Source organism: Uranotaenia lowii, chromosome 2 (genome assembly GCF_029784155.1).
Source record: "Uranotaenia lowii strain MFRU-FL chromosome 2, ASM2978415v1, whole genome shotgun sequence".
Taxonomy (NCBI): Eukaryota; Metazoa; Arthropoda; class Insecta; order Diptera; family Culicidae; genus Uranotaenia; species Uranotaenia lowii.
The window spans coordinates 391,343,200-391,369,814 of record NC_073692.1 but is presented as its reverse complement, the minus strand read 5'-3'; the positions used below and the strand labels follow the sequence as shown (position 1 = coordinate 391,369,814).

At 33.7% G+C, this 26,615-nt stretch overlaps 1 protein-coding gene across 2 annotated transcripts; it reads left to right on the top strand.

The window, feature by feature from the left end:
* The first annotated feature begins 8,548 nt into the window (after nucleotides 1–8,548).
* LOC129746999 (UDP-glucosyltransferase 2-like) lies at nucleotides 8,549–25,998 on the top strand. Of its 2 annotated transcripts, none has more exons than XM_055741009.1 (4): nucleotides 8,549–8,664; nucleotides 8,730–9,046; nucleotides 24,692–25,553; nucleotides 25,627–25,998. In XM_055741009.1, the coding sequence occupies exons 1-4, from the start codon at nucleotides 8,567–8,569 to the stop codon at nucleotides 25,901–25,903; spliced, it is 1,554 nt and encodes a 517-aa protein (XP_055596984.1). In that variant the 5' UTR covers nucleotides 8,549–8,566; the 3' UTR covers nucleotides 25,904–25,998. The 2 variants fall into 2 exon arrangements, with proteins under 2 accessions (XP_055596984.1, XP_055596983.1); XM_055741008.1 differs by lacking the exons at nucleotides 8,549–8,664; nucleotides 8,730–9,046 and adding exons at nucleotides 10,274–10,389; nucleotides 10,458–10,780.
* Nucleotides 25,999–26,615: the final 617 nt, after the last annotated feature.

The window sequence follows — 26,615 nt, the reverse complement described above, 5'->3', positions numbered from 1 at the left end:
TTCAACACTCGGGATATCCTTTCTGGCCATTTTGAAGATAAAATTCTTAGATTGTAGATGTTTCAAAGCTAAATTGCGCGTTTTCACTTATTCCACCTAAGAAATTACAGGAATTAATATTATTTTGAACACTATCAGGTCATATTAAAAGTTCATCATAAAAATCTGCTGCCCTTGGAATATCAATAACAAAAAAACTTTTCAACAAAAAAGTGAATCGAAAGTCTCTTCTATATAGCCAAAATATGTTAAACAAAAACACACTTTTCATGTTAAGTTTTTACTTGAATTGTGTGTAAACAAACAGTAAACGTGTACACAGTTTTGGTGAATGATTTAAAAAAAAAGTTAAGTTTATTTAATCAAAAATTTTTTTGGGCCCAACAATATTTAGATAAAGAAATTGTGTATAAATTTTTTGTAAAAGTTGATAGTTTGCTTAATTAGTTTGATAGTTGATAGTTAGAAATTCTTCCAGAAAATGCATATCCTCACTTTTTGTTATTAAAAAGTAGATTATTTTATTGGTAACTTCAATTTACGTTTGCAAAAAATCAAATAGTTCATTCGGCCTTTTAAAACTTCAATTCTATCTAATATATTTCAAAGAACAGACTCTTGTTGAGAGGACGAATGGCCAAGTTGGTTAAAATCCTCTAGAATTAAACAAATTAGAAGAGAATAGACTCTTGTTCAGTTAATGTGTCTAGCATTCTAGGCGTATTGGATTATACGAAATTGAATGTAAAGCTTCCCAATTTCTTATTTTCAAACGTCCTCAAAGTGTCATAACATTATTTCATATTTATCTTTACCAAGTTCATATTTTTTGGCAACAATTTACTACTTAAATTAACACGAATTAGAAATGGTTTTGATATTTGAAATCGTTTATATGGTTTTGATTCGATCGATAAAATATCAATCCGTGTCACATCTAGGCGTCATTTATTACCATGTGCTGTGTACAAATAAAATAAGCAAGAAAAAAACACACATCTAGGTTGCATATCGCCCTCACGTGCATAAGAAATATAGGTACTTGGTTGAGAAATAGGCGCCTAATTATTAAATTTTTCCAGCGATCAATGAACAGTATGCTTTGGTTACTATTATCTTGCAACGACGTTTGCTAGCGACGCCTCGCCCATTGAGACGAAAAAAAACCCCTCGAAGAAATGAAAATCTTTAAAAATGGATGCCTGACTTTTCAATTTCAGATTTTGGCAAAACAAATATTATATGTTTTATTCGATCAGCAAAATGTCAAGCTGAGTCACATCTTGGCGTAATTCATAACCATGTGCTGTAGAAATGAGCTAGGAATCAAGAACAAAAAAATCACATCAAGGCTTCATATAGCCATCCCTTGCATTGAAAATATGCTTGGTTGAGAAATACGCGCCAAAATATTCTCACTGATCAGTATGCTATGCCATGGTTACTATCTTCTAACGACGTCTGCTCGCGACGCCTCGACCTTGGAGACGAAAAACAAACCGCCCAAAGGAAAAAAAAAATCTCGAAAAAATGGAAGCCATGACTTTCATTTTATTCATATTATTACAAATTTAATGATTGCGGACAATTGATGCGACTTTTTGTTATTTTTATGCGATATAAACCGATTCGCATGGCTACAGAATATTCTAAAAATAATTTCATTCAAATCGTTTGGGCCATTTCGGAGGAGTAGTACTACAAACACCGTTACAAGAGAATTTTATATAATAGACTAGCAGACCCGGTAAACTTCGTCTTACCGTCTTGGCGTCCATTTTCCATTGATTCTTTGCTGTTTAACTTTTAAAATACATCAAATGTTAAGTTGTAAATCGTTTTGCTTTCGTGACATTTTCTAGTTTTAGTTACATTTCTCTCCTATCCGTTTACTAATTGTCCCCCTTAATACTATCTGAATCAAACCTAGGAATTTTAACTCAATTCTACGGGTTTTAACTTAAATTGTCAAAAAATAACGTTCAATAAATCTTACATGCATCTTACATGAATAATTTTTTATTTACTTTTCTTTAATTCGGAAGTTTTGAATATTGCCGAATGGTATCAGGTATCCGCTTCCCGTTAAAAATTCTTTTTTTTTTCAGCACTCAACGTAACCATCAAACTGGGCTAGCCTCGTGCAAAAACAATCCACTTTTTGTATCTTGTTGATAATATCATTGTTTTATTTATTGAATACCATTTAGTTGATTTATTTACTCCAGTTTGCTCGAGTTTACTTTAAGGTGCTTTAAGGTTTAAATCCGATTCAAAAGTTTCTCATCAATTGTAAATTTATTGCATATGAAACTTTATGGAAATAGAATTTTGAATATCGGGACAATTTTTTAACTATTTACCCAATATTCTACCTAATGTAGCACTTTCAGCTCCTGATTAGCTTTGGGTGGTAAATTTGTTAGAACTGAAGAAATAAAAAAAACATTAGAGAAGATTTTTTTAATAATGATTTTCAAGATGCTTTTTTTCACCATCCTCGCCCTTCGAAGAAGTTGGAATTAATATCCATAATATCACCAAAATCATGTCCAAAAAAAGGTTTGCTGTTTTTAAATATTTATCCAAGGAAAAATTGATATTAATTTCCTTTGAACTTTAACCCAACAAATCAAGCAAGGAAAATCATATGTTTAGATTTTTTGTCATTCAACCGAATAATTTTCTTTTCTTTTTTATCGTAAAGGACATATGTGCCAAATTGAGATTATATCTGAAGCATTGGGGTGTTCTGAGTTCAAAATTCCCCGAGTAGTGTTGGAGGTTATCTGCGATTTAATTTAAGATTATGTGATATTTTTAAGATTCAATAACATTATAAGCAGATTAAAAAAAAAAAAGATCGAAAAGAATAAATTTGTTATGGCTACGATGATTTCATGAGTTCATTCTATTTTCTGGAAATTTTCATGTAAACATACCTCAAAACCTTAAAAAAAATTAATGTGTCTTTTTTTATTGTAATCATACTTTTTAATAAAGAAACACCGGGGCAAGTGCAAACGGATACGTGTGAAATGACAGGAGTGAATATTATTTTCACAACATTCAGGTCATAATAAAAACTTCTGCAATATCAATCACAAAAACACCTTTGCGCTTTAAAGTATAGTTTCCATCTGAGCACCATCTGATTCAGCGGGAAAAGCTGTAATTATAAATGTAGAATAAATAAAAACTCCCTTTCGTATTTTATTGTTTGCCAAATAAGACGTGTTATTTTCCTCCGAAAATGGTTGACCTAACTTTTCATCAAAAAAGCGGACCCAAATTATCTTCTATGTAGCCAACATATTTAAAACAAAAACATGTAAGCGAACAGTTTTTCGGTGAATGATTCAAAAAAAAAAATTGTTTATCTAGTCAGATAGTTTACCTATATAATCCATTTTAAAGGACAGGCTCTTGTTCAGTGCATGTGTCTGTTCATTTTCATTGGATTTTGTTGTTGTTTTAAAAATTTAAAGGCGTTTGATTCATCTCCAGTTAAGTTTTTTTGAAACATGTTCAAAAAATGTTTTCGATCTGTTTCTGTCGAAAACATCTTATTCATTTTTCTGTTATCGATATAAATCAAAACTTGCCTTCTAGGCGTATTGGATCATACAATTGTATGTAAAGCTGCCCACTTTCTTTTTTCAAACAGCCGTTAAAAGGTCATACCATTATTTCATATGCATCAGTTCTAAATTCAAATTTTTTCAGATAATAATTGCTGCTTTAATAAACACAAAATCAAAATAGTTTTAATTTTTAAAATCGTTTATACGGTTTTGATTCGATCGGCATCGGCAATATATGAATTTTGGTCATATCTAGGCATCATTCATAACCATGTGCTGTACAAATGAGCTAGGAATCAAGAAAAAAAACATCTAGGCTTCATATTGCCAACACGTGCATTGAAAGTATGCTTGGTTGGAATAGGCGCTCAAATATTCCCACTAATCAGTATGCTATGCCAAGGTTTCTATCCTCTAGCAACGTTTGTTCTCGACGCTTCGACCTTGGAAACGAAAAACAAACCGCCCGGCGCGGCGCCCAAAAGAAAGAAAATCTCGAAAAAATTGAAGGCCATGACTTTAATTTGATTCAAAAAACTACAAATTTAGTTATTACGGACAATTGATGCGACTTTTTGTTGTTTTTATTCGATATAAACCGATTCGCATGCCCACAGAATATTCTAAAAATAATTTCATTTGAATCGGTTGGGTAATTTCGGAGGAGTAGTACTACAAACACCGTTACAAGAGAATTTTATATAATAGATTGAAACCAATAATTTATCTGATCACGTCATTTTGATGTTTCATCAATCTTAAAACTTTTTATGTACAAGCGGTATGATTGTCTGTGGAAATTAAGTTTTTTTAGAAGAAATTGAAGTTGAATAGTATTGCATGATGCCCCAGTTGTCGTTATTTTGAAGAAACTGTTCAGTGGCGGAAATATTGTTTTGCATGCATTTTTTTCAAAAATATTTTTTATTACAAAATTATTACAAATTTATTGAGAGAACCTATATGAAATGTTATTAATAAAAAATGTCTACAGCTCAAATGATCTTTTTAGTTATGTAAGGGAGATAACGGCATAACGGTCACCTTCAGTGGAACGCTCATTTAACTATAGGAATTTATGCTAGTTTAATAACATTACGGTGAACGATACGACGAAAATTCTTGATATAAGAATTAACGATTGAAATTAAATGACGGATAGATAAAGCAGATTCTAAGTAGGAGAAAATTTATTCATGTCGAAATTGAGCCAAGAGCATATTTTATGGAAAGCTTCAAAGGTGCTTTCTAGACCCTTTGTCCCGCATCAATTGAACACGCAAAATAATTTTCACTTAAAAAATAAGTGACATCTGAAGTAAATTCTCGCCATACGCAATTTCATTTGAATTTTATATGATGGGTCAAGGGAATTCACTTAAGTGACCGGTCAAGTGAATTACACTATGACGTGCGAGTGAAATTTATCTGAATTTCTAAGTAAGTTTCTAGTTAATTATCTCTCGCGTTTTTAAATAGAAGAACATTTGTAGAACACCACTTCGATTTCAAATACTTACATTACGCTTTCGCCATAAATTTATTGATTGGAAAATTCCATCGTAATCCCAACGCAGATCGGTTTCTGCGGATAGTCCAACTTCTAAATCTTTCCTGCTACAAACCAGAAAATCTGTCCAGTTCAACCCACAAGCTGAAACATGATAACACCTTTAAATAACTTTTTCTTACATCACGTTTAACACAAACTACTGCCAAAATCGCCTAGTAAAGAATTGGGAAAATCCAAATCCAGCATAAACTTTAAACGCTGCTCTTTAGAATTTGCCATTTTGCACTCTGAAAATAAACACAGTTACAACCCGACATTCACTTGAAATTAAAGTGATGGGGAAGTGAATATTTTTCCTCACTTCAAATTCAAGTGGCGACTGAAGTGAATGTGGCTGAATTCCCTTGAAATTTAAGTGACTGCCAAGTGAAATGTATATGTCGCACTTGAATGGAAGAAAATCACTGGATCCGTAGGTGAAAAATCATGTGTATTTTAAGAGTGAATTTGGGTTCAGTGAATGGCGGGGATGGTGCGGGACAAAGGGTCTAGAACGCACCTTTGAAGCTTTCCATAAAATATGCTCTTGGCTCAATTTCAACATGTATAAATTTTCTCCTACTTGGCATCTGCTTCATCTATCCGCCATTTACTTTCAATCTTTAATTCTTCTATTTAGAATTTTCGTCGTAACGTTCACCGCAATGCCATTAAACTAGCATACAATAACTATCAGCTATAACTATATGAGTTACTTCATTGTTTCGTTTTCAAACACTAAATGAGTAGGTATATTTCCTAACTGGCTGAAATTTGAAATAGTAGATAAAAACGGTTAAAAATGCATTTTAAAATTTTTTGTCGAAAACTGAAATTCAGTCACTGTAGGGGTTAAAATAAGAGCCCTCCTGTGTCAGTTTAGGCGCCATTGATAGGGGTACGATGAGCGTTTTCTGGCGTAGCATATAGCAGCGTATTCAACTCTATGAAATCAACTGAATCAAAAAGCTACTCTGACGATTTGGCCTATTGGTAGGGAGTCGGAGAGATAATCAGAGAACTCGAGTTTGATTCCTGGTCGAGGCTTTTTTTTTGTCATTTACCATTTATGATCGATGCATTTTGCACAAAACGTAAGTCCGTGGAACCATCAAACATCATACACTATGTTTTTTGTGCTTTGTTTGGCGGATGGTGCTACTAGCCGAATAATGCAAAGATCAAAATAATCGATCATGAATGGTAAATGAAAAAAAAATTGCCTTGACCAGGAATTGAACTCCTGTTTTCTGATCACCTCTGCGACACCTCACCAATAGACTAAATCTTCAGATGCAAACAAGTCAGCTGTAGCTAATTCAGTTGACTTTATCGAGTTGAATACGCTGATATAAAGGGTGATATGGTCAAAATTTGGTCAATATCAACTTGACGTATTCCTTTCAATTTTGCATTTAAACATGAACACCCCTCATTTTGAAGGTGTGTGTAGAATGTTGCTCCTATTTTGATTTTGGAATTCGCTCTTCAGTCAGTGTTACCACATCAAAATCTGTACCGCTCATCGAAAAAATCTTTTTCATCTGTACCGAAAACTCAACAATCTGTACCAAAATCTGTACCGAAAAAAGACAAAGTGCTGCATTCAATGTGTTGATGTGTGAAGATTTTGTTTCCTTATTTTTAATCTTAAAAAAGATAGATACATTATTGCACATATAGTACAGTTTTTTAGTTAAACACTTTTTGTGAAACTCATTTAATCATTTTTATTTTCTCTCTTTAAAAAACTGACATTAAAAAATATTTTTCATCACAAAAACTTCCTAATGTTCATGATGTTTATACATAATTTTATTAAAACGATTTTTGAGCGTTATATATAATACGACTTTTCGATCCGCCGTTTATTCCTAAATAACTTTTCGTTCTAAGGATAGCGTCCAATGTGTCAACACTCAGACAATTACAAATTTTGGTTTTATTGGCATTTACACGTTAGAAAATGCGCTGAACCACTGCTGATGAGTGGGGGATTATAAGCAGATATTTAATTATATGAAACAAATTTGGAAGTCTAATTGTTCCATCCTGTACTTCCCAGTAAGGAACTCCTATCGTCAGAATAATAAAGGCTAACTTTTGACTTATTTTCTATAAAGTTTTCAATAAACTGGATGAAAGCAAAATGTAGAAACTTTTTTTACCAGTTTTTGAAAGTAAAAAATCTGTACAAATCTGTACTAAATTTTGAAAATCTGTCATCTGTACGTACAGATTCTGTACCAAAAATGAGCTCAAAAATCTGTACCTGTCTAGATAAATCTGTACATGTGGCAACCATGTCTTCAGTTGTCAAAATGTCGTCCAAGGAAGAAGAGCAGCGTATCAAAATTTTGCTCGCGCACGCGAAAATCCGAGCCCGTTACAAATGTAATTAAAGTGTTTGGGGAACATTTGTCGACAGCCATGAAGTCTGGATCGGGGGAAATCGAAAACCGGAAGCCGCTGAGACGACAAAGAGAGTTGCCGGTAATTTCAAGAGAAACCCTAACCTCTCTCTCCGAGATGCCGCAAATAAGCGGGTGTATCGTCTACAACCGTGCATCGAGCCAAAAAACGAGCCGGACTATCGACTTAAATATTCTACGGCAGAAAATGCTCATCGTGCCCCGATCAATGATGCACTGTTTGCCCCTATTCAACAAGTTAAAGTAAAACGCCTTTTAAAATTGATTATAGTGAAAAATAAAAAAAATTAATGTTGGTGAATATTGAGGAACAATGTGTACACCACGTTGCAGTGCGTACATTATAGATCAAGATTTAACGATCAGAATAACTTGGTTTCCGGTGCTCAAAAATTATAATATTTTCGTCACTTGGCAACCTAGTTGGTTTTTTACAATATTTCTGTAAAGATGATAAGGAGATTTCATTTTTGCTACCAAACTGTTACTAGTGAGAATTTATTTGAGAAAATACGTATTATCTTAGAAAAGAGAGGTGCCTAGTTCGCCCCGGGTGCTCGTTATGCTCTTCTGTACTTTAGGTAAAATGTGTTTATTTTATTTTTGTTTTCAAAACATTTTAGAAACACATTTAATTTAAAAAACGCAAGGTTGTTATTCATAACTTCTATTTAAAGTTTTTTTTCTCAATATTTTGAAAGTCTATTTATAAATGCTTCGTCGATTTGAACATTTTCGAAGATTAAAACATATGACCGAGACATACATGGATATCGCATAACGTAAACTCATCGTCTGATAAAAATTCAAGGTAGTAAACCCAACATTCAGTCTAAGAGTCAACTTATCGCTATAAATACATATTGTTCAAATACGTACGCGTTTGAGTTGAAACTTACAGCCGACACGGTGTCATTACCAAACACGCTACCTGACGCGATTAAGAAGTTTTTGGGACTGATCAGTTCGATTTCTACCGCGATACAGGGCGAATCAAGATGAAAGTTTTGTTAACTTTACTGGCACTTTGCTTCTCAGCTGAAGCAGCCAATATACTTTACGTGAATCAAGTTGCATCGCCAAGTCATTTTGTTTGGTAATATTCAAAGTTTTTTAAAAGGAAAATGTGGTATTTTAGTCTACAATTCTGTCTTCTCTCAGGCACCGTTCGCTGATTCACGGTTTGGCGTCCAAAGGTCACAACGTGACGGTGCTCAGTGTGGATGTTGATGAAGCACCTCCACCGAATGTTAGTTTCATCCATGTGGATGGCGTTTACGAGTCGTTCTTCGAAGATGAAGAGGAAAGCCTGGATTTCTTTGCACTGGGACAAATGGACGCTTTTGTGGCGTTGAGAATATTTAATGACATTTTGCTGCAAGGATGTGGTGCTGCGTTGCAATCCAAAGGACTGCAAACGTTGATGGCTTATCCGAGCGAGTTCAAATTTGATTTGATTATCAACGATTTTCTATCCGGTAAGTATGAAATTTCCAAAAAAAAAACAAGTTGTTATCCCTAAAAACTTTAAATAAGTTGAGTAACATGAATTGTTGACAAAACCAGGAATTTCCTCAATACCGTCAAACGGGGCATCATGCAACAGCGGGGTTAGATGCAACATTTATATAACACCACACTGAATCAATTTTTAATTTAATGTATTGCAATGAAGTTATCTTTTAATGATTACAAAATGATAGTGACATAATTTCTCGTATCTTTAGCTAGTTTTTTAAAGTTTTTTTATTTTTACATAAAATTTGAAAAATCAAGCAATAAATGTAAAATTTTTAACATTTTTCGATGCCGTAAAAAACTTTACCCTGTATGACAGATTGGCTTGATAATATCTCCTACAAACTTTTTACTGGTTTCCTCATGCTATACCAACAGTGTTGGCGTAAAAATATTTTTCGAACAATCACTCAATTTTTTAAAATAAATATTTTTATAATTCAGTTAGGTGTCTGGGGTAAAATGCAACAAAATGCAAGTCCAAGAAACACCTCGTAAATCTCGTTTCCATGTGCTGGAATATGAATATTTTGCATCACGCGTTTGTAAACTTTGAAATTTCATTCATCCAAACATATATTTTTATGATTTCAGCTTGTAGAATTTTTCGTAGTATTGTTTAACCCCTGAATGTATGCAGCATCATTATTTGCAGAAATATGTGAAATTTATTGTTTATAGACCAACAAATTACTGCAATTTGTCTTTTCAAGCGTAATGGTCTTTAAGGCATCGCAAATATATAAAAAACTATAAATTTTAATACGTGTTTATGAGCTTTTTCATTAAAAACAAAGTTTGTTGCAAGTTACCCCATTTTATATAGAGGGTGAAAATTGCATGTTTTTTGAAAATTTAAAATAACTAAAGAAACTAATAATTTTTCTGACTACGCCAATTTGATGTCCCTCCACCCTTAAAACTTTTGATGCATAAGGGGTAGGATTAACTGTGAACATAAGTTTTTTAGAAGCCATTGAAGTTGAAAATTGTTGCATGTTGCCCCAGTTGACGGTACCTGTTAATAACAAGATTGCAGAAGTCGTGAAAACACTCTGATTTCTCACAACGCCTATCAATCTTATCTAATACAGCTGTCGATAGCTCACTGTTATGTTATCAGGGAGGGACTACCACAAGGCATGGCTGAATAGGCAATGTTGTGAAATGTTCAATTCGGTAGTAACATTCTGATTTAGAGGATGCATTCTCCAATATTAAATTTGTTTAGTTTAAGTGTTTTATGTGAGGCGGCAAACATTCTTTACATCAATGGAGTTTGGTCTCCTAGCCACTTCATTTGGTAGATGAATTTAAAAATCGAATCTAAAACAATTATTAATTCATTTAAAAATTTCATCACCTCCAAAGGAATCGATCGCTAATGTACGGGCTCGCAGCCAGAGGTCATAACGTGACTGCAATGAGTGTGGATGTGGAAGCTGCTCCGCCACCAAATGTCACATTTATTCACATTGAAGGGGTATATGAAGAGATTCACAAAGATAGAGGCGACAGTGAAGCGTTCGAGTTTTTCACTGTGGGTGATAAAAATGCTTTTGAGATGCTTAAATTTTTCAACGATGGTTCCTTGAAAGGTTGTACTCTGGCTATGAAATCTCGGGGACTTCGCCAGCTGTTGGCCTATCCGAGTGACTTTCAGTTTGATTTGATTATCAACGATTATGTTGTGGGTAAGTGTGTACGCAGCGAATATAAACAATACACGGTGTGTTTCTAGAAAATGTTTAAAAGAAAAAAAACAGTAACTCTGTTTTTTCAGAAATTGAAAATTTAGGCTTTTCTGAGTCATTTCCAGGCAAAATTAAAATATTTGGTCGGTGAGTCCCCATACGATTTATTTTTTTGAAGATTTATAGTCTATATTTACAAATTTTCAATCTGTAAAATTATTCCAGTGCAATGGAATTGCAATCTTTATCCTTAAAACTTTTTTTTTTATTTTTTATTAAAGTTTTTGTCATTCTAAAACATAAAAATATTTCAACGCCTATTAATATTAGTGATTTCGACTAAAAAGCTTATTTTATATGAACATTTTATTTGAAATTTATTATTTGGAATATCCTTGTTATAATGGGTGATATCCAAATGAAACCTAAATTTACATTCATATGTGTATATCTTGTAAAACTATTTCTGATTCAATGAAATTTTAAGATAAATTAATAAGAATAGTCCAACATCCTTTGATAGGTTTCCAAAGAAATATTAAAAAAAAAAATTTTTTCAACCTTGTTTTTTGAATAAATTCCAAAATACTTGTATGCTTAGAAATACGCATTTTAGAAAAATATATGTTTGATACCACTCGTTTTAGTATTTTTCAATTTCTTTTACCTAAGATTAAAATTTAAACAAATCTCAGCAGACCAGTTTTCAATAGAATTTAAAATACAAAATTTAGTTAAAAGTAAAAGTAATTGTACTGAAATCCGTACATCTTTGGCTTCAAAAAAATCAATTTCAAATTACTTTTCCTCATATTGAAGGTGAATAAATTTTCTATCAATCATCTGAACTTCATTTTTGCGTAAGACTTTATACACTGTTGATAATTTTGAATAAATGGATTAAAGATGAAAAAAAAAATTCAGGAGAAGATTCTTCACTTTATTTTTTTTTAGTTTTTATAGATTTCTATGGTTAATTCAAAATTATGATTTCTAGAGGTTTTTACCACAACTGGTATAAAATTGAAGAAATTATGATTTTTTTTCCTGTTACATTAATGCTTCATTACTGTTTTTTAAATAATAGAAAAGGACTGCAGTGTTTAGTAGAAAAACTAAAATAAGTATGTGAAGAACAAAACATGATGAATCTAACGCGTTTCAGGCTAGTTCGCTGTCGATCATTTTCAATTCACTTTTGCCAACAATACTGTTGATTTTCTTAAATTTAAGATCGACAAATGCATTTTTTAGGGTAATTTCAAATTTATCACAGTTTTATATTAGATTCATCCATTTAAAAAAAAATCCTAAAAACTTCAAAATTCAATTTAAAATAATGAATACAAGAGATTATTGTAATAGTATAGTGGGTTGAGAACTGTAAGAGCTAGGATTATTTAACCTTAAAAGTAATGCTTGCTCTTTGAATAAAATGTGAGAATCACAGAGTACAGGAGAGTTACTAAAATCGGCACTCAAAATAGAAATAAAATGACTTATAAAACACTCCATAATGACTTATAAAACACTTGATAATTATCATTTTATGTAAAGAAAATAACATGCAAAATTTGAGCAAGATTAATCAGTGATTAAACTGCTGAACTGTTTTGCATTGAGTCTGAAGTGCGAATGAGATTTTGGACATTTTACTCAGAAAAAGTATAAAAACTGAATTCTTATCACAAATTGTTTTTAACAAATCATTTATTTTTGAATATTGATTTTTTTTCTATTTTTGAAAAGTTTAAATTAAGACAAACGTTTCTACTCCAGAGCGCAACACGATAAGCGTTATCACAAAAAAGTTATAGCAGTTTCTTGTATTAACTGATTTTCTTAATTATTTTTAAATGAAATACTCTCCAGTGTTTCCACAATCAGAATATATAAAGATAATGGATTCAAATAGATTCAAATTATTCCAGATAATTTTAGATAATTTCACCCTCTCGGACTGCTGACAGGATTTGCTTGCTGTTTATAAATTTCAGTATTAAAAGATATTTTTATGCAATTTTCTTCGTTTTAATAGCTCTGTAACTAGTTTGAAATAATTATTAAAATTTTTCAAAGTTTTCGATATGATTGTTGAGTTTAATTTAAAAATATTGAAAGTTAGAACTAAGGAAATAAGCACCTCTGAAATAAAAAAACACTAAAAATATATGTATATTTGATAAAGATTTCAAATAGAAAGTTTTGAAAAAAAAATTGTATGGGGGGTCACCGACCAAATATTTTAATTTCTGGTGGAAATGAACCGGGAAAAGCTCTACTTTCTGCCCATGCAAAAATTAGCGTTACTGTATTTTTTTTCTTTAAGTCCTTCTACGAAACACACCGTGAATAAACTTATTTCTTAATTATTTTTACAAACGAGTCCAGGGTCATATTTAATTCAAATCCGCTAAATTTATCATCAAACACTACACAAATTGCACGGATAGGCTCGTTCTGGCCGAAAAGTGTGCGATGAAAACCAAGCCTAAGGAATTCACGACTTCTCGGTTGTCTGGGCATTACGTTGAAGTCGATTCTCTCAAGAATGTTCGGTACATCATTCCGAACAGCAATTTCCTAACAAAGGCCGCTTTCAGGGTTTTCTCATCGATCAGCCAGGGCATCCAGTTCCATCCAACCAAGAGCATCGTTGCATATGCGACGGATATTGTTCCGGAATCGGCCATGGGCAAAACCGTAACTCTGACTGGGTAAACTTGAATTGAACGGATTCGATTTTGTGAACCTACATAGTTTGTGTGACTGGAACCCTAATCACACAAACTATGTAGATTCACAAAAACGAATCCGTTCAATTCAAGTTTACCCAGTCAGAGATGACAGCCGCTGCACAGCAAAAATTATTTCCTGTAGAATTACAGTAAATGTCCTGTAACAAAAAGGAGCAGGACATTTACCGTTATTTTACAGGTCGAGGATATTTATTTTTCAGTGACTATATAAAATTACAGGCCTGTGAATTCAAGTAACCTGTAATTGCTATCGACCTGTAATTACAAGCTACATGTAATTGCAAACGACCTGTAACTGCAAGTGACCTGTAATTCCCAGCTACCTGTAAAACAATATTCACGTAATTGAATTGTTTTGATTTACTACAATACCGTGAAATACCATTTTTGAATAAAACAACTTTTTATTCGTATATAAAAATTTATTGATTACCATAAATTTTCAAATCAAAAGATCCAGCGTTTCGGTGAAAAATTAAACACTTAGAAAAATCCTAGAAGATTTACTTGAAATAGCATGGGTAGAAGGGAATAGGGCATTTACACGTGATAAAACTGCTTGTTTTAGTAAACTTCCTTGACATTAGTAGTATGATCACACTAAAACCAGATGTCTTTCTACTCATGCTATTTCATGTAAATTTTCTACCCATGCTATTTCATGTAAATTTCCGTTCGGGTCCAATATTATTGTTTATAGTAGGATTACATGAAATAAACGAACGATTCAACAAAAACACAATTCATCAGTGTTCGGCATCGCTAACTGAAAAAATAGCGTCGCTAATTAGATCGCTAACTCATTCAAAGTTAGCGATCGCTAATAAAATACGCTAAATGTGCCGAAAAAGTTATCGCTTTAAGCTAAAGCGCTAATCGCTAACTGTTGAACAACATAAAGGCCGGAACAAATATCAAATTCTCGATTTTTCAAACTCCTTAAGGGGGAATAAATAATGTTTCAAGTATTTCATTTAAAATTTGATAAATTGATCGAATTTTCATACAATTATATGAGCAAAACAAAAACTGTCAAAGATGAGAATTTCAACAACACTCTGTGTTCTACTATTTTGAAAAAAAAACGAATTTTCGAACAATTACAAGAGAAAAAGAACAGAATGTAGAAAGATGGGAGATATCTCTTTTTTTATTTAAATTTAGGTTAAAAATTTACTCAATTTATCAGCTTTGTGCAAAGTAGATAGTATGCAATTTCGTTGCAAACAATCTTTTGTGCAATTCATTTCTTTTTGTTGTTTTTTTGAATTATTTTACATTCTCATAATTTAAAATCTTTAAACTGTTCTCCCCTTTTTCAAACTTGTAGGTGCATTGTCAAACGTAAACATATATACAATTTTATTTGAACTGAAAACGAATGCTACAATGATTATGTTATCTTATTTTTATATGAACTGATCTGTAAAATTTCTTAAAAATTGTATTGTGAAAAGTAAATATCTTAACCATTTGAAGACAAATGTTGATGAATGGATGTTAAAAATAGTTTTGTATTGTTTAGTACCTTTTATTGTTATCTTTTTCTGTTGCGAAAAAAAAGTGCTAGAAGAGAGAGAAATGACACTAATTACATCTTTTCTCTAACTCGAGCATCCAATCCTCCAACTAGTCTAATTAAGCAATCAGACTGATGCCCAATGTCACCTTAACTTGATTAATGACAAAAAGTTTATTTTGCCACTTATAATTCGGGAGGTTGATACAAATAAATGAGAGTTAGCGATCTTCAATTAGCGGAACCAAAAAATAGCGGAACTTTTTAATTCGCTAGATCACACAAAACTTAGCGACAAAATTAATCCGCTAACGAAAAGTTAGCGGACTAACTAGCGAATAGCGGATTAGCGCTTTTGTGCCGAACACTGCAATTCATCATCAAGAGATTAATTACGTTCCCTATAGAATCCTGCGGCATAGATTTTTTTAATCTTTCCTAACTTGTTTGGTAGTTGCTTCTTTTTAGGTTCTTAATTTCACATGATGTTAACAAGTTGCGGAGGGGCCTCGGTAATCTATGCGAAACGAAACCCGTCATCGATTTAAAAGAGGAAAAAGTTGTAGATGATGTTGTTGAGTTTAGCCAATTTGTTTTAGCAGTGTAACTAAATACGCGATTATAGCAATCCGGTTTGGTTCCAGTGTTCCGCGTCCATCAGGACAAGCCACAGCAGCTACTCTTTATATTTTACTCTTTGGATCAGTGCTTCTTGCGGCGGGAATGGAAACGGACCAGAAAATGGACCAAAATCTTTCAACTTCCTTTCTCGACGACATCACCGTTACCAGTAAAAGCACGTTCAGTCATCGAAGGTTTCCTGTAAAACAAAAAGGTCGTCATTTTCCGTTGAAAATATATGTAACTGGACTAGAAGCATCCTTACCTAGCTTCTTTACGACCTCCTGGTACGACTGGCTCCGGAGACTTCGCTTGTGTTTAAATTAATGATCATCTGGTGGCCATGGGCTGTAAAGGTACCGAATATTTTTACGAATATAAATTAGATTATTTAAAATAAGGTCCTAAAATATTTAACTCACCTGCGAAAACGAGTGAATAGTCCGTCCGGTGACGATCCGATTCCTTTAGCTTGAACCAGGTTTGGCATAGCTTCCAAGTTTAAGTCTTCGGTATCGGTACGATTGTTACAGCGACAGGGAAGAATTCGCTTCTTCCAGTTACCATTTCCTGTTGCAGTGAAAGAATGTTTTCGTAAACTGGATATTTCATTAATCCGAGCTGCATGTATTCTCCATCTCTAATGGGGAAACGGCACTGGTATCATTGAACCCGGAAATTTTTTTTTCGGTCTGTCTCAACTGTCGGAAGATTTCGTTCATCGGCCAAAATATCTGAAAATAGGTTTCAAAATCATTGAAAATAATTTATACAAATTATCACTAAAAGGGTAGATCTAGAATTGGATCATACCATCCGAGTTGACTCTTTTCGTGTAATATTTGACCGAATGAAAATTTCCAAAACATCTCAGTTAAAACTGTGTACAGTAGCTCCCAAAAATTATAGTACCTATTTATATAAATGTTTTTTACGCCACTTACCAACAAATGCAGAAGCAACTAAATCGCATACCTGAGGTATAATGTGTTAAACTAAACTTTGCTTCTGGCCTTCTTTTTTGAGAGTTCAATATTTCTGCCAATTTTACCAAATTAGTTTTCAAACGGTCGCAAGAAAATAAAAATAATGTGTGTGTTACACTTTGCTTCTGGCCTACTTTGTGTTCTACATTTCTGTCAATTTTTCCAAATTACTTTTCAAACGGTCGCAAGAAAATAAAAATGTCACCAAATGTTTTGTTTTGAGATATATTTATAGTTTTAATGAAATTTTGATGTCAGATTTCTTTACCTAATGAAAGAATTCCTTTTTAAGACAACTGTTACGCCAATCATATCAACTATACCAATTATTCAATATTTTCAAACAATACATTTGGTGAACATCTTTTTTTTTCTTTCGACCGTTTGAAAACTTTTTAGGGCAATTTGCCAGAAATGTAGGACACTCAAAAAAGTAGGCCAAGAGCAAAGTTTAACACAATGTACCTCAGGTGTACGGTTTAGCTTCTTCCGCATGTGTTGGTAAGTGACCAAGGAAAACATGTTACTGAAACAAAGAATGACTAAATGGATCTTCCAAAAAAAATTTATATATAATTACTAGCTGACCCGGTGTGCTTTGCTACCCCTTCGATGGAAATAATAAGTTTGTTAAAAATAAAATAATCTTTCTTTTTGATTAAATTTCAACATTATTCAGAAGCGAAATATTTTTCATGGCATCTGTGCTTCTAGATTGTATTAAATCTAAACGTAATCGGAAGGATTAAAGGTTGATGGAGCCACCTTTTAGAAAAAAAAGGAATCTTCAATACAATAAATAAACCTTTTCATCAAAAATACCCCTTTAGGAACCGGGAAGAGTCGTTCGATACTGTAAAATTTGTATATAACCAAAAAGTGTGCCAAACTTTATGAATACACTAAGAGCCACATGTAAATTACATTTATTGAATATAAAAGATTCAAGTCAATAAAATAAGAAGCGTCTATTTTGCTTAAACTTATTCGTCAATTCAATGAATCATTTCATTATTCCAAAGCGCTTACGTTTATCAATTTTCAACAAAAATCCTTCGAAGACTGTATAAATTTTGTCAGCGTTTTGACAAATTTATATAGGAGCCACCCCCCCCTCCCCCCTAGGCTTCAGAGAAGTTTGAAAGTATTGTAGGAACCATTCGTGGTCTTGAAAATGGCTACACACCAAATTTCACGCTGATCGGCCCAGAAGTTTTCGAAGATTGTTAAAAATATTTCAAATTTTTGTTAATTTTGTAAGGGAGCTTCCCTTTTTTATTTGCAGGTTTGAAAGTTTTATGAAAACCATTTCCGATCTTGAAAATGGCGGCACATCAAATTTTACGTAGATAGGTTAAGTAGTTTTCGAAAGAAGTTCTAATTGTGTCATATTTTTAATAATTTTGTATTTTTTTTTTATTTTTTATTTATTTGTAAATTCAATAAATTATGTCATTATGTCAAAGCGCTTACGTTTATCAACTTTTAACAAAAATCTTTCGTGGTTTGTTAGAATTTTTCCAATTTGTGTTAAATTTGTATAGGAGCCCCCCCCCCCCCCCCTTTTGGATATGGAAGGGTTTAAAAGTTATGTAAGAACCATTGCCGGTCTTGAAAACGGCTACACACCAAATTTCCATTTGATCTGTTCAGTAGTTTCCGAAAATTGTTCGAATTGTGTGAAATTCATGTAAATTTTGTATGGGAGCCCTCTCTTTTTGGATTTGTTGAGGTTTGAAAGTATTATAAAAACTATTCTCATTCTTCAAAACGGCTACACATCAATTTTCACGTAGTTTTCGAAAATTGTTCGAATTGTGTCAAATTTTTGTCAATTTTGTATGGGAACTCTTTCTTTTTGGGTTTGGAGAGTTTTGAAGAACCCATTCTCGGTCTTGAAAACGATTTCTCACCGAATTTCACGTTGGTCGGTTCAGTAGTTTCCAAAAATTGTTCCAAAAATTGTGTCATACTTAATTTAATTTGGTAAGGGAGGCCTCCTTAAAGCCGGAGCGGTTTGAAAGTATTTCAAAACCATGTCCGACCCCAAAAACTCTTACATACCCAATTTCACATCGATCAGTTCAGTAGTTTTTGAATCTATTGGGAACAGATAGACAAATAGACAAACATTCATTTTTTAAAGATACACTAACAGACCCGGTAAACTTCGTCTTACCATTTTAAACTTGTCGTCTATTTCAATTTTTTTTCGCTGTTTGACTTAAAAAAAGCATCAAATCTTGAGTTGTTAACCATCTCGCTTTCTTGAACATGTCCTAGTTTTTAAACATATCCATCTTTTCCGTTTGCTCGAATTGGCCCGCTCAATTATATCGGAATCAAATCTAGGAATTTTAACTCAATTCTACGGGTCTTTTAACTGATTATTCAAAAAATATCTCCAATAAATTTTACATACATCTTACATGAATCCTTTTCATTTACATTTCTTTTATTCGGATGCTTTGAATATTGCCGAATGATATCAGGTATCAGCTTCCCGTTGCAAATTCGATTTTTTCAGCACTCAACGCGTTGCAACGTTACCATCAAACTTGGCAAGCCTCTTGCTTTAAAAAAATCTACTCTGTATAACTTGTTCCATAAATAACATATGTGATTATATCTATGTTTTATTTATTGTATACCATTTAGTTGATTTTCTCCGCTTTGCTCGAGTTCACTTTAAGGTTTAAATCGTAATCAAAAATTTCTCATTTATTGGAATTTATTGCATATGAAACTTTATGGAAGAAGAATTTTGAATATCGGGACAATTTTTGGAGTGTTTGCTCAATATTCTGCCTAGCGCAGCACTTTTAGCTCCCGAGTAGCTTTTGATGGTATATTTTTTAGAACTGAAGAAATAAAAACATTAGAGATGATTTTTTTCAAACCATTTTCAAGCAGCTTCACTTTCCTCACATTTGGAAGCAGTGGTTATTTATATCCATATTTTCATCAAAATCATGTCCAAAAAAAGGTTCGCCCTTTTTTTTTTAGCAAAAAATGCTTATTAAATCAAGAAGTCTTGATTTATTGGGTTAATATTCAAAAAAATTTAATTTGGTTTTGAAAGGAGAAAAGATATGATTATTTTTTTTGTTATTCAACCGAATTAAACCATTTCTATCTTCTTTTTTATCCTTAAATACATACCTGCCAATTTAAACCATTGTTGTCTGATTTAAAATTTTCCTAAACAGTGTTGAAGGTAATTTGCGATTCTGTTTAAGATTATGTGATATTTTCAAGATTCAATAAGATTTATTCGGAACGCAGCTTTTAAAAAATTAAATACATGAAAAAGAACTAATCTTTCAAGGCTACGATGATTTCATGAGTTCATTCTTTTTTCTGGAAATTTTCATGTAAATTTACCTCGACATTTAAAAATTTAAATATCCGTTCAGATTAAACCCTCGGGATACCCTAACTGACTATTTTAGAGAAAAATTGGAATATGTTTCATGACTCAAAGGCGCATTGCCACTTGTTTCACCGTGTGAAATGACAGGAGTTAATATTATTTTCAACACTTTTAGGTCATAACAAAAACTTATCAAAAAAAAAAAAAATCAGCTTCTGCTATCAAAAAAATTATGCTTCTGGAATATCAATCACAAAAAAATGTCAACAAAAAATCGGATCTAAAGTCTCATCTACGTAACCAAAATATGTTAAACAAAAACACACATTTATGTTAGGTACGTACTTGAATTTTGTGTAAACAAACAGGGAGCCTGTAAACAGTTTTTTGGTGTACGATTTAAAAAAAAGTTAAGTTTATTTAGTCAGATTGTTAATTTGGGCCCAACTATTTATAAATTTAGAAATCATGTATACATTTTTTGTAAATGTTGAACGTTTGCACTTCTTTGCATTCGGCCTTCAAATGAACATCAATCTTATATAATCCATTTTAAAGGACAGGCTCTTGTTCAGTTCATGTGTCTGTTCATTCGCAACGGATTTTGTGGTTGTTCTATAAATTTAATGGCACATGATACAACTTCTGTGAAGCACATTTGTACATGTTTGAAAAATATTTCTAGCGTTTTGGATTATAAACCAAGTCTTTCTACTTTTCTTTTTTCAAATGTCCGCAAAGAGTCATACCATTATTTCATACGCATCAGTACTAAATTCATATTATTTAGACAACAATTCCTTCTTGAAATAACACGAATTGAAGTTTTAATTTTTTCAAATCGTTTGAATGGTTTTGATTTGATCGGCAAAATATTAATCTGGGTCACATCTGGGCGTCATTCATTACTACATACATATGTGCTGTACAAATGATCTAGGAATCAAGAAGAAAAAACACATCTAGGCTTCATGTGGTCACCACATGCATCAAAATTATGCTTGGTTGAGAAATGCGCGCCCAAATATTCCCACTAAACAGTATGCTATGCCATAGTTACTAACCTCCTACGACGTTTGCTTGCGACGCCTCGACCCTGGAGACGAAAAACAAACCGCTCGGCGCCCAAAAGAAAGAAAATCTCGAAAAAATTGAAGGCCATGACTTTAATTTGATTCAATTTATTACAAATTTAATGATTACGGTCAATTGATGCGACTTTTTGTTGTTTTTATTCGATTTAAACCGATTCGCATGCCCACAGAATATTCTATAAATAATATCATTTGAATAGGTTGGGTCATTCCGGAGGAGTAGTACTACAAACACCGTTACAAGAGAATTTTATATAATAGATGTATGTACATTATATTTGTGATTTAATCTGTTTCCAGAGATTTTTGTTAATTAATGGAAACTGTTTTCTGTACAAGTCCATATGTGAAAATGTATGTTGTGATTTTTCCACTATCTATAACATGGTCTCTCCATCAACACATGTAAATGCAGCGGAGTAGCCTACCTTATAAACTTTTTTTCTTTGCACATAATTGGTAAAGAAACTATAGTAAACAAAGAAGCGCAATCTGATCCCTTTTGAAATAATGAGCTTGCAACCCTGCGGTTGGGCTACCTTTAAGACTGCTTGGTTTTGCTCGATTGGAATGAAACTGACAGAAAACCAAAAATTCCAATCGTGACATTTCGTCTCTTTGTTTACTATAGGCTCGTTAATAATTGGTGTTGTCTAGATAAGTTATTTAATGGCCTGTCCAGTTCAGAGGTGCCAGGTCGTTTTGTCAAAAATCAGGACACTGCAAAGAAAAAATCAGGATTTTTCAGGACACCACCAAATTGGTGAAAACAAAATGCAGTTCTGCTTAGATTGCATAATTAAAGGTGAAATGTAGGTGCTGAAGACGCCTCGAATTATGCAACTGAAGCGAGAATAACCTTGGCTGGCCTGCAGTTAATATAGAAAAAACTCATTTAAATATCATTTGAACCAAAGAATCTCATTGGTTTAACAGGTTAAACTATTTTAATTTTAATTTAACAATAAATTTAGTTATGATTTGGAATTTTTTTAAAAATCAGGACAAATCAGGACATTTTAAGGGCCATTTTTCAAAAATCAGGACAATTCAAGCATTTTTGAAAAATCAGGACGGTCTCTCGAAAATCAGGACAAATCCTGATAAATCAGGACACCTGACACCCCTGGTCCAGTTGTTGTTTGTTTGTTTTATTTTTTTGTTTTGCCTGTTCAGTGGATAATTGATTCTGTTTTAGAACAGTTCTGTTTTTCCGAAGTTCACCAAAGATTAAGGTTGTCCTCTATATGCAGAACCGATAGGGCTCTAGTGATGGCTCAAATCGCGTATTCGACATGAGAATTGAGAAAAATATGAGAAAGTCTTAAAGGTAAGGAATGATATTGATACCGTGATCGTCCTTGGAGCTCCAAAGTTAAAAATTCATTTCAAAGGAAATATTCGCAAATTTGATAATATAAACGGAATCTTCAGAAACCATTTTTTCAGTTTTGTTTTTAAAGAGATGTGGAAATATGTGCAATAAGGATTTGAACTGCGCAGAACGAGGGCTGTTTAAGATGCTTATCTCGTAAGACCTGTACACGGAACGATTTGTTGTTTCCATAGTATCTAAGTATAGACACGAAAGCCGTGAAAACGTAATCTAAATAATTATAGTAATAAAAGTATCTAAGTAGTTCAAAACTATAGATTTAGATACTTGCCTGTTCATTAGAATCAATTCAATTTTGTTTAGCCTAGCCTATGCTTATTAGTTCAAAACCTTTTTTTAGTATTTTTTTGTCTTCCTATAAAAGTGGGTAATGAATTTAACCGAAAATTTTGCAATAAACGTAAAATCTTGAAAATTGTGGCAAGAATAACGAATAAATATTTGGCTGCCGTTAATTTGTGAAGAGCCAAAATTTATTCCGATCAAGATATCTATACAAAATGTTGGATTAAAATTTTAAGTGGTGATCTAAAAATATTGTTACACACTCACCTACGGAAACGAAACATCGAGCTGGATATTTTTGTACTTCTATGAGCTTATTTTTTTCGGCAGCAAAAAAAACAGATGTTTCCATGCACTCTGCGTCGTATTTGATCGCTCACCATCTCGAATTTTCACCCTCCGTGACTCATAGATATTGCATATCCCGATACTCGAGAATCTGAAAGCAAAAATAAACAATTAGGTACTTACAAACGTTTTAATAAATTTGAAAAATACTGATATTCAACTTACACAATACTATTCCTTAAAAGCTTCCAACTGTACAGATCGCTGTCAAGAACTTCAATTATTAAAAACCTTCACTTTAATGCAAAAATTTAATGTTTCCATTTTCACAACTTTATCTTCCTCTTAGGACAGTTCGGTTAGTAATTTGATACGGTTATCTACATTTTCATCAAATATTCTAAACCAACCAGAATTCACTCTGCCACTATGGCGCAGTGGCAAAAGCGTATATAAAAACTTAAAGTTAAAGGGCTCAAAACAAAAAACCGAAAAATAAAACAAAATGAAGCGCGCATGATTTTGACAATTATTTTTTGATGCGTAACCGGGATGCTAGCACATTTGAATATTATTCGACAACACGTAATTTCTCGCCACGTATTTTTTTAGACCTGTAAAAATACTGTCAATGTCATGCTCCTTTTTGTTACAGGACACTTGCTGTAATTTTTAAGGACACTGCACTTACTTTTAGACAAATAACTATAAAAATACATGTTTTTATAATTACAGGTTGTTTTATTTTAAAGGCAACCATTTTCCAGTACACGTAATTGTCATTATTTTTTTCTGTGTGACTCAAGATGCGAGCGAGCCAAGGCACAATAAAAAGTCCATGGGCGGCATAAGTTAGTCCAATTCCTATTCGCTTTAGCTACTAAATGGTTTAGGTGGTGTTCAAATGTCATTTTGGAGTCCAGTATTACACCTAAACCCTTTATTACGGAAGCTCGTTCAAGTGCGGAACCTTGGAGTGTATAAATGAAAATTTCCGGATTCTTTTTCCGTGTGAAGCTGATGACGTTACTTTCCTCCACACTAACTGTTAAGCAATTCAGGTCGCACCACTCCATGAATTTGCTCAACATAAGCTGCAACTCCAAGCAATCGCTAAAGCTTTTAATCTTTCGATAAATTTTCAGGCCATCAGCGTAAAGCATTCTGCAGCTCAATGGAAGAGCATGTGTGACGTTGAAATAAATGCAGAACAGGATCGGTCCAATTTTGCTTTCTTGGGGCACTCCGAAGTTATTCTGTAACACGAAAGACCCTTCTATTCCCAGCCGATCCAATGATCGAGTCCTTCAACAAGTCCAAGATATTTAAATTGTGCTAGGGCTAGGAGCAAACGGTGGTCAATGCGATCAAAAGCAGCTTTGAGATCAGTATATACTGTATCAAATTGGCCCCCTTTTTCCGCAGTGCGGATGCAGAATGAAGTAAACTCTAATAAGTTTGTGTTTTGATTGGCATAGAAGATTCGAACACTACCTACTAATCCATGGCCTCTATTTGTTACCGATTTTAAGAAATCTTCTGAGACAAAAAGTAGCTAAGCAAACTAATCTCCACCATTATCTTCAACAGGTCCATGTCTCTCTGCTATAGCTCAACATAAATTCGGAAGGCCACCGTACATTCCGGTCACGGCCTTCAATGGCATAACGGCAACCGTATCACAAGCCGGTTCCTACTCGTACCCAGCCATAATTCCCAACCATGAGTACGATACCCCAGAAAAGATGAACTACGCGCAACGGTTTATGAACTTTCTGTACAGCCACTGGGAAGAGCTGTTGAATCAGTACAATATGGTACCGGAAATGGACAAACTCGTGCGTCAACTAATTCCGGATATTCCATACCTCGATGATTTCGACAAAGATACAAGGCTGGTGCTGCTGAATTCTCACCCTGCAATCCAGTATTCGGAACCCACTATGCCGAGTGTGATTTCAGTCGGTGGATTGCAAATTCAACAGCCCAAAGAGCTGCCCGACGATCTCAAACAGGTGGTTGAGAAGGCTAAAAATGGTGTCATTTTGTTTTCGTTAGGTACTAACGTAAGAAGTGATTCTCTTGGAGACGAACGGATCATCGCGATCGTCAATGCCATGGCCAAATTCCCCCAATATCAGTTTCTGTGGAAATTTGAAACCGATGTTCTTCCAGTGGAGGTTCCTAAGAATGTCTACATTCGAAGTTGGATGCCACAGAACGACATCTTGGCTCATCCCAATGTGAAATTGTTCATAACTCACAGTGGATTGCTGAGCACTCAGGAAGCAGTTTGGTATGGAGTTCCGATGATTGGATTTCCGGTGTTTGCCGATCAATATCGCAATACAAATTACATAACCGAACGCGGTGCCGGTAGGAGGTTATCACTGAAAAACATCAAATCGGACGACCTCGCTGATGCCATTCGGGACGTTATGACAGATCAAAGGTAAGTCAAATCGAACTCAATTTCCCGTGTGTCTTCAATTAATTTCTAAACAAATTTAATTCCACGATTCCAGTTACCGAAAAAACATGGCCGAAATTAGTAAAGTATTCAGGGACCAGCCGGAGCATCCCCTAGATCGTGCCATCTGGTGGACCGAGTGGGTCCTGCGAAATCCCGATAGTCGAATCCTCCAATCCAATGCGCTTTATATCAGCTGGATGACGAAGTACAGCTTCGACGTTATTGTTCCATTAGTTGTAATAGGGTTGTTGGCGCTAAAAGTTGTAGTTCTAGGGTTGAAATTTATACTGTGCAAAAAACAAACGGCACGTAAAACGAAAAATGAATGAACTCAATAGTGGTATGACAGAAACACCAAAAATCCGAATTATTTTCACGAATCATATCAAAAAATTCCAAATAATATCAAAAAATAAATAACAAAATAAGCCAAATGTAAATTTAACTTTGTTTAACTTCTATCAGTAAGACCCGTCTACTTGAGTTGAAAAACCAAATATCTGCGACAACAAATTGGTTCTTATTCAACGTAATGGTTTCTACTGTAATTAAAGCTTTTCCGCTGTATGCAAATAGCTCACACTAGATACTTATGCGGTTTTGGCCTGTTCCGTAGAAAAAGCCTGATCGCCGGCGCAAAGCTCCCCGTGTGCAAGGCTTACCTATGCGTGTGCTCCTGGATGGAGTATACCACTTGTAAGCGTTGCTAGTCAGTCGAAGGATTTCGCAGTGATCTTGATGTAGATTATAATAAATAATGTCGCAGTTTGTCCGTGGGGGTTTCAGGGCTTCTCCTTGATGAATCAGTTCACCAAGTTACCCTAACCAGGTAAACGACCGCTGGTAAAAAAAAGTAGCGAACGGCTTGGAGTTCAAGGCCGGTAAAACTATTGGTCATTTTGATTATTGGTCAAGCTAGCAAACGACATCTTAACGCTTGTAGCGTTATAAATAAGCGCAGACACCAGATACCCAGACTGATCAGTGGCGCTTGAATCCATACAACTATAAGTCGCCAAGAATCATACGCCATCTGTCGGG

Excerpts from the sequence above, each read along its gene's own strand:
- LOC129746999 (XM_055741008.1), top strand. The coding sequence starts at position 10,289 with ATGCATTCTCCAATATTAAATTTGTTTAGTTTAAGTGTTTTATGTGAG. Across the intron at positions 10,390-10,457 it reads TCTCCTAGCCACTTCATTTG|GAATCGATCGCTAATGTACG; the intron begins GTAGATGAATTT and ends TCACCTCCAAAG. Across the intron at positions 25,554-25,626 it reads GACGTTATGACAGATCAAAG|TTACCGAAAAAACATGGCCG; the intron begins GTAAGTCAAATC and ends CCACGATTCCAG.